General features: G+C 39.2%; 1 protein-coding gene across 5 annotated transcripts in view; it reads left to right on the plus strand.

Moving 5' to 3' along the window:
- The first annotated feature begins 2,929 nt into the window (after positions 1-2,929).
- The window catches only part of acaca (acetyl-CoA carboxylase alpha), a 41,265-nt gene continuing 30,921 nt past the window's right edge, over positions 2,930-13,273 (plus strand). For all 5 annotated transcript variants that reach the window (XR_013786223.1, XM_079448962.1, XM_079448963.1 and 2 more), the window contains exons 1-13: positions 2,930-3,105; positions 6,050-6,305; positions 7,513-7,645; positions 7,711-7,849; positions 9,648-9,757; positions 10,277-10,358; positions 10,452-10,550; positions 10,633-10,739; positions 10,843-10,953; positions 11,097-11,306; positions 11,389-11,559; positions 12,666-12,827; positions 13,023-13,186. Coding sequence is in view for 4 of the 5 variants with exons in the window: in XM_079448962.1 (XP_079305088.1) it covers positions 6,079-6,305; positions 7,513-7,645; positions 7,711-7,849; positions 9,648-9,757; positions 10,277-10,358; positions 10,452-10,550; positions 10,633-10,739; positions 10,843-10,953; positions 11,097-11,306; positions 11,389-11,559; positions 12,666-12,827; positions 13,023-13,186 (1,715 nt within the window). In the remaining variant the exon portion in view is untranslated. The remainder of the gene's footprint in view (positions 3,106-6,049; positions 6,306-7,512; positions 7,646-7,710; positions 7,850-9,647; positions 9,758-10,276; positions 10,359-10,451; positions 10,551-10,632; positions 10,740-10,842; positions 10,954-11,096; positions 11,307-11,388; positions 11,560-12,665; positions 12,828-13,022; positions 13,187-13,273) is intronic.

A 13,273-nucleotide genomic window follows, 5' to 3' on the forward strand; every position in this document is an offset into this window, starting at 1 on the left:
GCTCACGATTTATAAAATATTTTTCAACCATCACCGCACCTCTACGCGACCTAACAAAGAAAGGTACGCAATGGCAGTGGACAGAAACGCACCAAAAAGCCCTTCAAGATCTTAGAGATACTTTGGCTGATGCCACCACCATGTCGTACTTCGACCCTTCGAAAGGCACCGAGCTCGTGGTAGATGCTAGTCCAGTAGGCCTTGGGGCCATCCCATCGCAAACGCAGGACGGACAAGGACACATCATAGCGTATGCCAGTCGTGCACTTAGCGACGTTGAAAAACGCTATTCACAAACTGAACGAGAAGCTCTAGTCATTGTGTGGGGTTGTGAACATTTTCACCTGTACCTTTATGGTACTCCTTTCATTTTAGTCACCGACCACAAGCCGTTGGAACTGATTTGGAATAACCCCAGATCATAGCCATCTGCGAGAATCGAAAGATGGGGTCTGAGACTTCAACCGTATCACTTCTCAATCCAGTATAGGAAAGGAACCGACAATCCAGCTGATTTCATGTCCAGACATCCTGCTCCTCTCGAGAGTGAGTTTAACAGTAGAGCATCTAAAGTTGCAGAGGAGTATGTCAACTTCATGGCATTGCAATCAACACCAAAAGCTATGACTCTGGACGAGATCAAAACTGCGACGAAGACAGATGCTATCCTACAGCAGGTATGCTTGCATGTACGAAACAACTCATAGCACATTGTTGCAACCGATCGACCAAATGCGGACATCATGAAGCACTACAAGAATGTATGCTCCGAGCTAACTGTCTCACCTAATGATGACCTTGTCTTCAGAGGTTCCAGAATAGTCATTCCCAAAGCTCTAGAAACAAGAGTGTTGCAGCTTGCTCACGAAAGCCACCAAGGTATCGCCAAGACAAAAAGCCTGCTACGAGAGAAAGTGTGGTTCCCCAATATGGATCACAAAGTCGAAGTCATGATCAATAACTGCATCGCTTGTCAGGCAACCACGCCACTTACTCGCGTAGAGCCACTCAAAATGTCCCTGTTACCAGAAGCCCCATGGCACAATGTGAGTGCAGATTTCAATGGACCGCTACCATCTGGTGAATACCTGCTTGTCATCGTGGATGATTACACGCGATACCCTTTTTTTTTAAAATTCTTCACTCAAACCGTGATACCAGCCATTGATGATGTTTTCTCGATGTTCGGAATTCCAGAAGCTTTAAAAACAGACAATGGCCCTCCTTTTAACAGCAGTATGTTCTCACAGTTTGCTGATAACCTCGGATTTCGGCATAGGAAAATCACCCCCTTTTGGCCACAAGCAAACGCCACAGCCGAACGATTCATGCGAACGCTAGGCAAAGCTATTCGTGCTGCACACACCCAAGGCACCCAACAGCTGAATGTGTTCCTCCGTGAGTACAGATCCACACGGTTCAACAGTTTGCTTGTATAAGCACAGAAAAGACAGTCCTTTGTTATTTTATATTATAAGAGTGTTTTCTTACAACTATCAGGCATATGCAGTCGCTTTAGACTGGCAGATAAAATTATCCTTACATGAACCTCTGTGACCATAACATGTTTGTTCTAATGATTTAATAGTTACATTACTATGTCCTGAATTTGGTCATTCTCCGACTGTATCTTTTTTTGTTATTATAAAAGTGAATAAATCTTGTTTTAATATTTAATGTTTTGCTTTCGGTCTTGTAACAAGCAATCTATCAAATTGAATTTCAGTTACTTCTAACTCTTGAAATATTTTAACACGCTATTGTACAAAGGTTTAGGAGGTTACAATAATGTTAGTTATGCATTAGACATCACGAACTAACAATGAACAACACGTAGCATTTATTAATCTTTGTTCGTGTTAATTTCAGCATTTAAATGTTTATAAAAAGATATAACTGTTTAATTCACATGAATAGCTGTATTTACATCCCAGTTTATACAGTATGGGGGATTCAAGGACATTTGCATAGCATTTACCTTCTGAATAACTTAAAATATGAAGTAAAATTACTTTTCACACTAACACATTGTACATTCAGTTTATTTAGAACAAACTGTTTGTACATTTAACTTAAAAGTGTATAAAATGTTATTTCATAATTATATCATCACTGATTCATAATATAATATAAATCTTTACTTTTACAGTAACTTACTACATCACATTTCTTGGCCAATAAATGTGAAATACTGTGAATACATTTTGCAATGTAATCTGTCTGTTTCCCAATAAAATGATTTACCCAATATCTGGATCGGGCTTCGGTGTCTAGAGTACACGTCTGGCAAAACAGGTCAAGGTTGGTACTTCTGATATACCATAATCAGATCAGCTTCGCTTGAACATCAGAAATGTGTTCTAAAGTGCAACACTGGCTATCAGCTGCATGTAGAGTGCCAATAAAGCAGGGATTACATTGGCTTTAATTCAAATCATACTTATTGTATTGCACAATTTCCCCTTAAAATCTCTTAATATGAGATCAGACATCTGACTACTGCACACCTGGCTCTACAAATCCCGGTATAGTCCTGATCTGTTCTTTTTGAAAATATCACATGGATGATCAGCTTAAACGAACACAGGCAACATAGCAAAAATGCATTTTCCAATATTAACATTTCTCTTCAGAACTGCAGCCTGCCATGAACCTTTATACTTAAAACCTTTTCATTCTGAAGTTCCAAACACTAAAACACTACGTCGTTGGTCGTTCCTTTAACGTTAAATGGCAAAATTGCCAACCATGCTGTTTATTTTAGGGGAACACGCGCGTACAAAAAAACCTTTGAATCATTGGCCACACCTTTAGTTGTAGTTGCAAGATGACCCCGCCCAGACCCAAGAGCGCGCAATGCGATTGGTCAACCGAGGCAGCGCGAGCGGTTGCATCGTCGAGGTCAAAGGACGACGTACAGAAGTAACCCCCTTCGCATCACACCACCGTGATGTTGCTGTCAAAGAGGTTGGAACTGCGGCTACAGTACCAGTGTTAAATAGCACAGGAGGGAAGATGTTCTTGAATTAGGAGGAAATTCATTCAATAGACATTTACACGTCTGGTTAATACGCATCAGAATTGCTTGCAGACTCTTTTCGCACGGTACGTATGTAACACTCATCACAGATGCCAACTGACTAACTGCGTTTATGCCGGCTAAGTTAACTGTTAGCGTACACTTTGCACATGTTGGAGGAGTTATAAAACATCCATAAATGAAACTCCATAAATCTGACGTTTTTGGTATAACGTGGTAACGTTAGCTTGTATGCTACTGTCCAAATGTTTTCCGAAAGTCTGATTGTTCAAGGACCCGGCAATTCACGGTCGAAAGAATAAATCGCGATACATTGCTTTAGATCGTTGTTTAAAAGAAACTTTGCATTAATGGTGGAGTGAAGGGTCTAAAATTTATGCGGATACCCTAATCATACTCGTTCGTCAGGTCTGTCCTGTTGGAGGTGTGCGGTGGTATTTTCTCAGGTGTCAGACATGAAGGGAAGTTTGTAAATCAAGGCATAATAATCGAATCGGTTCGGATGGCTTAATCGCGAGACATCGTCGGTGTGATGATAGGACAGTACTGCGATGTACCATGGTACTATGACAGGATCCAACTCCCCTTGTCAGTGTGAACTTAACTTATGTCTATTCAATGAAATTGAATGGTGGCATGTACCACCTGAATTCCACCATGCTGGTCCTAATATATCACTATGACACCTCAACTAAAATATGATATGGCTGCCTACCTCAAATTTAATATTTTGCCTTTCATTTTTTATTTTAATTCTCTACTTTATTCTCTTTACTACAAACATGGGTACTGTAATGGAACCATACTACATTTCTGTTACCTGGTTTGGCTAAAAACATCATAGTTATTGTGTTGTTGGTTACTATACTAAAACTATGGTTAGTTTTTAATTTTAAAGGGTAAATGTGGTATTATTTCCATTCCAGTAGTAGGCTATAGTACGAATACAACGAAAACCGTATTGTTACGGTTACTATAGTAAAGCTATGGTTAGTTTTTACATTTTAAACGGTAAATATGGTATTAATTCCAATCCAGTAGTAGGCTATAGTACGAATACAACGAAAACCGTATTGTTACGGTTACTATAGTAAAGCTATGGTTAGTTTTTACATTTTAAAGGGTAAATATGGTATTAATTCCATTCCAGTAGTAGTCTATAGTACGAATACAATGAATACCGTATTACCACGGTTACTATAGTGAAACTATGGTTAGTTTTTACATTTTAAAGGGTAAATATGGTATTAATTCAATTCCAGTAGTAGGCTATAGTACGAATACAACGAAAACCGTATTGTTACTGTTACTACAGTAAAACTATGGTAAGTTTGTACATTTTAAAGGGTAAATATGGTATTAATTCCAATCCAGTAGTAGGCTATAGTACGAATACAACGAAAACCGTATTGTTACGGTTACTATAGTAAAGCTATGGTTAGTTTTTACATTTTAAAGGGTAAATATGGTATTAATTCCATTCCAGTAGTATGCTATAGTACGAATACAATGAATACCGTATTACCACGGTTACTATAGTAAAGCTATGGTTAGTTTTTACATTTTAAAGGGTAAATATGGTATTAATTCAATTCCAGTAGTAGGCTATAGTACGAATACAACGAAAACCGTTTCGCCACGGTTACTATAGTAAAACTATGGTTAGTTTTTACATTTTAAAGGGTAAATATGGTATTAATTCCAATCCAGTAGTAGGCTATAGTACGAATACAACGAAAACCGTATTGTTACGGTTACTATAGTAAAACTATGGTTAGTTTTTACATTTTAAAGGGTAAATATGGTATTAATTCCAATCCAGTAGTAGGCTATAGTACGAATACAACGAAAACCGTATTGTTACGGTTACTATAGTAAAGCTATGGTTAGTTTTTACATTTTAAAGGGTAAATATGGTATTAATTCAATTCCAGTAGTAGGCTATAGTACGAATACAACGAAAACCGTTTCGCCACGGTTACTATAGTAAAACTATGGTTAGTTTTTACATTTTAAAGGGTAAATATGGTATTAATTCCAATCCAGTAGTAGGCTATAGTACGAATACAACGAAAACCGTATTGTTACTGTTACTACAGTAAAACTATGGTAAATTTGTACATTTTAAAGGGTAAATGTGGTATTAATTCCATTCCAGTAGTAGGCTATAGTACGAATACAACGAAAACCGTATTGTTACGGTTACTACAGTATAACTATGGTCAGTTTTTACATTTTAAAGGGTAAATGTGGTATTAATTCCATTCCAGTAGTAGGCTATAGTACGAATACAACGAAAACCGTATTGTTACTGTTACTACAGTAAAACTATGGTAAGTTTGTACATTTTAAAGGGTAAATGTGGTATTAATTCCATTCCAGTAGTAGGCTATAGTACGAATACAACGAAAACCGTTTCGCCACGGTTACTATAGTAAAACTATGGTTAGTTTTTACATTTTAAAGGGTAAATATGGTATTAATTCCAATCCAGTAGTAGGCTATAGTACGAATACAACGAAAACCGTATTGTTACTGTTACTACAGTAAAACTATGGTAAATTTGTACATTTTAAAGGGTAAATGTGGTATTAATTCCATTCCAGTAGTAGGCTATAGTACGAATACAACGAAAACCGTATTGTTACGGTTACTACAGTATAACTATGGTCAGTTTTTACATTTTAAAGGGTAAATGTGGTATTAATTCCATTCCAGTAGTAGGCTATAGTACGAATACAACGAAAACCGTATTGTTACTGTTACTACAGTAAAACTATGGTAAGTTTGTACATTTTAAAGGGTAAATGTGGTATTAATTCCATTCCAGTAGTAGTCTATTGTACGAATACAACGAAAGCCAAATTGTTACTGTTACTACAGTACCACTATAGTTAGTTTTTACATTTTAAAGGGTAAATGTAAAATAAACAAATGTTTCAAACTGATTTATATATTGCCTCATTTATAAAACTTGAATGTGACCAGATTTTTTTTATCCTGTTGTAGTGCTTGCAGCCTGCCAGCGTCGCTTACCCATGGCAGAGCAGGACTCAGTAGAGAGTAAACCCCCAGCTTTAGCTGCGTTGCACTCTCATTTCATTCTGGGCTCTGTGTCTGAGGATAACTCAGAGGATGAGACCGCAGGAAAACTCGATCTCCAGATGGAGGACAATCAGCGCTCCCTTTCACCCTCCTCTGTTAGTTCAGACAGCACTTCCGAGATGGGCTTCGAAAGCCTGGATGGGCCCTTGCACAATCTGAGGTCAGTGATCCTTTGTGCGCTGGTTTTCACTTATTGTGACATTGCCTTGTGTCATGCAGTAGTGCTATCTCTGGTACCAGAGAACAGGGGAGTGTCTTTTACATTTTTGAAACGCCAAACCTTTATTTATTTTTTCTATTGAACACAAAAAAGATGTTAGGCAGAATGTTATTGCCTTAACGGTTCAGTCTGCATTCATTTTCATTTTTCATTCACCTTTTGTATACCACAGTGCAAGTGTGCATAGTTGACCAGTGTTGCTGGTCTAAGTGATTCAGTTTTATACCCATTTGTGGATGTGTGAATCTGAAGCCACTTTCTGTAAATTGCCAGCCTCATCATCAGGGTTCATCTGGGTTCATTGCTGTGCCGTGTAAAATCTGGACAGAGCGCCTCTTTGTGCTTGTACTTACAACTGCTGTTTCACTGCCAGTATTTGGCAGCTTTTCCTTTTTCTGTGCCCAGCAAGGTCTCACAGAGACATGTCACAACTGGGTGTGCATTGAGGTTTTGTGTGCGTGGAACCGCTTCAAGGAGAGGTTGGAATAGCGGCAATTTCTGGACTACATAGATTGACGGTTTTGGTGACAGTCCCATGCTGGGGTAGTCCAGAAAAAGAAAGGCCTCTGTGTTCGTGTTTAATTCCAGTTTGCTGATTTTTCTTAGATTATTTACAATCCATCCTTACACTTAAAATGTGCATGTGTAGTGGTTAAAAGACATTGTCAGCTATCTAGGGAAATGGTTTCTATGTGAAATACTGCTAGACAAGAGTAGCAGTAAGCCCAACCATGGTCATTGCAACATATCACTTCAATCAATAATGGTCAAAGTAATCACGTAATCATCCTACAAACTGAATACATTAAAATGTACTAAATAAATGGATAATTTGCCCAAAAATATTAATATTTTATTAATTGAGCCTCATGTCATACTAGCTGGTATGGACTCAAAATATAATCTTTTGTGTTCCAGAGAACAAAGAGTCATATACATGTTTTGACAGGAGGGAATAAATGATGAGTTTCCCTTAATTAAAATATGGTTCACTAGCATTAATGTCGCAGTATGTTTGAATGCATACAGACAATAAATAAGTTATTGTTATAGGCTGGTCGCCAGCTCTTAACTGCTCTACTAGTGTTTTGTATTCTCTGGTTTCTCAGGCAGCATTGTGTATTGTGATGTTTGTGTGTTACTTAAGGCCTAGTATGTCAGGACTTCATCTTGTAAAGCAAGGCAGGGATCGCAGGCGCATCGACCTGCACCGAGATTTTACCGTGGCTTCCCCCGCCGAGTTTGTCACCCGCTTTGGTGGCAACAAAGTCATTGAGAAGGTAAGGTTATTGACTGCTGACTGTTATACGTGTGTGGTAGCAGACATTAAATATGTTTGTTATAGGTTCTCATCGCCAACAATGGGATTGCTGCAGTCAAGTGCATGCGCTCTATCCGGCGCTGGGCTTATGAAATGTTTCGCAATGAACGGGCCATCCGCTTTGTAGTCATGGTGACCCCGGAGGACCTCAAGGCCAACGCAGGTGAGTTAAAAAAGGGCTTAACTGTTACACTGATAGAGTTAAAAAGAACTCCTGTCACGGTTTAATCCAGGATAGGCCATGCTGGGATGGCAAATGTATTTAAAAGGTAAACCAGAAGGTTCAATATGGCAGAAGATTTGACCTTTGATTACGACCAGTGGCGCAAAAAGTGGGTATGCGCTATATGCGGCGCATAGGGGCGCCGCACCACGGGGGGCGCCAACGCGATGGTTTAATAAATGTGAAATAATAAAAGTTATATACATTTTTCTAAAATTTATTTAAGTTATTGTATGTATAAAAAGTTATATACATTTAAGAGGACTAACAGGCTAGGCGGCACCGGTGCCCTCATAAGATTCCATCATATAATTTATTTAGACATAGAAGGGTAATATCGCGAGTGGGCGGGGCGCCGTGAGTTACGTTAAGTACGCAGTAACGTTGGTGAGTTGTCGTTGAAATTTGAATTTGAAAAAGATGGATAAACCAAAAAAGCTGTCGGGGGCTAAAAATAGAAAAAGAAAGATGGAAAAAGGAGACGGCCTGTCAAGGGATGCGACAGCAGCTAACTACGTGGATGGTGAAAGGCAACAGGTAGGATTCAAAATGTGACGTCTATTCTTGCAAATACAATATTCATGTTAACAGACTAACGTTAGCTAGCGAGCTTGCTGAGCAACCGACCGTCGGATTCATGAATAGATTTGCTACCAAACTTGGAGGCTTGAACATATAAATATTGACTGGCAAGTGTTTGCTAACTTAATGCAAAATAATGTTGCTGCTGATATCTACATTTATATTTTGGTTAAACCCTATTGTACCAATGCCATGCATGACATATCTCAATTTTATTAAAGTAAAATAAGAACTGGTAAATATAAGGTAGCATGCACAATAAATGACTAGAAGCTGGAAAACATTCCTTATGCAATTAGCCTGGTTTATCATGGATTTTATTTTACCATTAGCTTCATGTTAGCTCAGCTGTGCTGTCAGACATACAGGCTACTTTACATCTGCTGGGTGACATGGAAGCTGCAAGGGCCACATTTCTCCTTCTTTAAAGATCTGTGCTATATGTGTATGTATGTATGTATATATATCAGCACAGATCTTTAAACAGAGAGAGATGTGACCCTGTAATTATTTTTCTATATGTATGTGTGTGTGTCATATTTGTACTTTTTAAAATCCCAAATGTTCATGTAATTTCAACAGCAGCACAACCTTACTGCATAATAGTTGTCTTATCTGATGCCATCCCTAGGCTGATTGAAAAATCGAATTTAGGCTGCTATATTTAACAGCAAAGTTAGGTAGGTCTAACATTAGGTGGAAGTGTAGAGGGAGCTTGATACCAACTTCATACTTGATACCAACAGATTAATTTCTTAATATTATTAATATGGAAAAGGTAGGGGTGTAATGGTTCACAAAATTCAGGGTTCGGTTCGATACGTTACACTTGTGTCACGTTTCGGTACGAATCGGTACGTGTTAGATACGGCAAAAAGAAAGAAATGGCAGAGAAATTTCTATGAATACATTTTTATATATTTGTGTCCATATACCATATAATTATGGTGGGCTTACAGTAGCTGTCTGATATACTTTTAAAATAAACCTTTATTATTTCAAGCCCATACATGATGATGTCCGGCACAGTTTTTTATTTAGGGGGGGCGCAAAAACTGTTTCTGCATACCCCCCTAACACTGAGTAGTTGCGCCCCTGATTACGACATCATCTTTACTCATTTAATTGTATTATGTGACAATATCTATGTCCACAGAATACATCAAGATGGCTGATCACTATGTGCCAGTGCCAGGAGGGACAAACAACAACAACTATGCTAATGTGGAACTCATCTTGGACATAGCTAAACGGATTCCTGTTCAGGTAATACCAGGTGGTCTGGTCCCAGTACGCCCCAGCAACCATAAGGGCTGTCGCGGTGAAGGAATTTCCAATGCTGTGATTTTGTGCGGCTTATTAGAGCGGTGTGCGATATTACCGCATTAATCCTGAATTTTGGTGCCATATAAATAGCCCTAAGTTATGTTGTTGGGCTTTATTGTGTTGCGTATATTGGAGTTTACTAACAAAGACGGCTAATATTTTTACGTATTAGTACGTAACAAATAGGTACTAATATTTTTATATTTTGTTGGTTAATGCAGAATAACACAGAGCAATAAAAACGCAAAGTAGGCTACACGCCTTTTTTCCCCTTTTTTTTGAGTAAACACGCATATCCAAATGGTCGGGGGAAAGTCGCATCTCTGTAAAGCCGGTGGCTGTCGAGACACTGGCTCGCTTCTCTGTCATTACAATTTATTTGATGATAAACATAAAAATGACAAATAAATTGCATTTGTTTCTCCTTTTCTCGTTCACATTTAACCTCACTTTCTGCAGGCGGTGTGGGCAGGTTGGGGCCATGCCTCCGAGAACCCCAAACTCCCTGAATTGCTACACAAGAATGGCATTGCATTCATGGGTAAGACTGACATATTGTAAAGGGCCATTCAGCACCAGATTGCTTATATTATTCAAATGCCGTTATTTGATTGGTGGTTTGTGACTTCATTAGGTCCTCCTAGTCTTGCCATGTGGGCTCTTGGGGACAAGATTGCATCCTCTATTGTGGCCCAGACTGCTGGCATCCCGACGCTACCCTGGAGTGGAACAGGTTCGTCACTCCCTCTATCTCTTATCAGTTCTGTCCTTTCTACTATGGGTGTGAAGTTTGACTGTGGTGTTTTTTTGTACAGGACTGACTGTAGAGTGGACAGAGAATGACCAGAAGAAAGGAATCGTCAATGTTCCTCCTGAGCTGTATGAGCAGGGTTGTATACAGGACGTGGAGGCTGGAATGAAGGTACACGGTCATATAACCCAAACATGTGCTCATGATTCAGACCTGTCAGTGAAAGGGCAATACCAAATGCTCAATGTTTTAAATGGTTTCATTTGATTGACAGGCAGCTGAGCAGGTGGGATACCCGGTGATGGTGAAGGCATCTGAGGGCGGAGGAGGAAAAGGTATCCGGAAGGTCAACACTGCAGAAGACTTCCCCAATCTGTTTAGACAGGTCAGAGATCATAATCCAGCACTACCACATTTCACGTAACCATTAGGGAACCTTGGTGTACTTTGCAAAATACCTGTTTCTAAATCTCATAGCGTATATTTCATCAGCTCATTCTCCTTTCTATCCGGTTAAATTTCACACAGGTTCAAGTAGAGGTACCAGGCTCTCCAATCTTCGTGATGCGTTTGGCCAAACATGCTCGCCACCTGGAAGTGCAGATCTTGGCTGATCAGTACGGTAACGCCATCTCTCTGTTCGGCCGCGACTGCTCTGTTCAGCGTAGACACCAGAAGATCATCGAGGAAGCTCCTGCGACTATCGCCACCTCTGATGTCTTCGAGAATATGGAGAAGGTATTGAATAGTTATGAGTGCTTGTGAATATTCAACAGAAGTCCAATGTTTAAATGTTTTTGTTTGTGTATGTTTGCTCCAGTGTGCCGTAAAACTGGCTAAGATGGTGGGCTATGTTAGTGCTGGTACAGTAGAATATCTCTACAGTCAAGATGGCAGCTTTTACTTCCTGGAGCTCAATCCTCGTCTACAAGTGGAACATCCCTGTACCGAGATGGTAGCTGATGTTAATCTGCCTGCCGCCCAGTTGCAGGTTTGTGTGTGAAACAGTGTATTTAGAGAATTGTTGGGAGTTGAATACAACTAAGCTCTATTAACTATAAGCCTTGACATGATGACGATTACCACAATGAGAGCGATTTCAACTTTTTTCCTCATTTTGAAAAAACACGAGGTTTACAGTGGTCCACTGACATATGCGCATTACTGTTAACCAGTGGGTGTTTTTACAAATTGATAGATAAATCAAAGTTATATAATGGTTTATATGTAAAGTTGTATAAACATGGAAAATCTTTGTTTAATAGCTGTCCTGTGGATTTAATGTGGCATAATGTAACTGGCACAATGCAAATGTAGGTCTGTGCAACAACTAGAACAAGTGCATCTTAAGAACAATGAAATACAGTCACGTGACTGCCGTCCTTGCTATATAGATCATTTGGCTGAGGACAGTGTGCCGAGAGCTGGTGGGAGGGGGTGTAATGTGTTACAATGACACACAAAGACTGCTGCAGATGGATGAGGAAAGCAGATAGAGGGAGAAGGTAGACAGTGGGAGTTGCTCAGAAAATGCATAATTGAAGTGGATGTGAAAAGGACCGCACAATAAGGGGAATCGTGCATGTTTAGGGGGTCCCTTCGATATAAATCTTTGGCATGTAGCTAGTGATGCAACGTGTATAGTATTTAAAATATGTTAAAATATGTGCCTTGTTTAGTAAAGGTTTTCTTTTATTTGTTTAAGCGATCAAACTTTCATCTCATAGACTTGTTCTATTTTATTTATCAACTTCTTAATAATCATACAGAACAGCCCAGCTAACATTTACCTAGAAGCCAAGCCGAATACATTAGAAACAAAAAAAGTATTACCCCCCAATTCCACCCGCTCTATGGCAAAACCTAAGCGAAACGACACATACAGTATTGCAAAGACAGCAGTCACGTGACTGTATTTTATTGTTATTGACATGCAAAGAAATTCCAATCTTTATTTTTTCTGAAATGTAATATATTTCTAAGCAAACACGGCATTGGACTACAACGAAACGGTTTACTTTATTGATGAGGAGCCCTTTTAAACAAATCGTGTAATTGCAAATGAAATTAAAGCTGTGTATGTCATCTATCTGTCAGATCGCAATGGGCATCCCACTTCTCCGCATCAAAGACATAAGAGTCATGTATGGGATGCAGCCATGGGGAGACTCTCCTATTGACTTTGATGGACTCTCTACCAGCCCCTCTCCACGTGGACACGTCATTGCAGCTCGAATTACCAGTGAGAACCCAGATGAGGTGTGTATAAATCCAAACCGTATTGCATGCGAATAGGGTTTACAAACGGCCTGTGTAGTCAGAAATAAGAAAATGATCATGAATGAAGTATATTATGGTGATCGTATACGTGGAATTGGAAAAATATGTTTATAGTGATGCAAATTAAATTTGTGGAATGATGTAACTAATAAAATGCTAATTTGTGTTGGTTAGGGTTTTAAGCCCAGCTCGGGTACCGTTCAAGAGCTCAATTTCCGCAGTAATAAGAACGTATGGGGTTATTTTAGCGTGGCGGCTGCTGGAGGCCTGCATGAATTTGCTGACTCTCAGTTTGGCCACTGCTTCTCCTGGGGAGAGAACCGCGAGGAAGCCATCTCGTAAGTACTTGCTGATTTAAATGCTTGAGTTTTTGACATTGTGTTGTTACCATCTTTAGTAATACTTATTAAAGTAAGACAACCTGA

Source organism: Barbatula barbatula (genome assembly GCF_947034865.1).
Source record: "Barbatula barbatula genome assembly, chromosome: 2".
Taxonomy (NCBI): domain Eukaryota; kingdom Metazoa; phylum Chordata; class Actinopteri; order Cypriniformes; family Nemacheilidae; genus Barbatula; species Barbatula barbatula.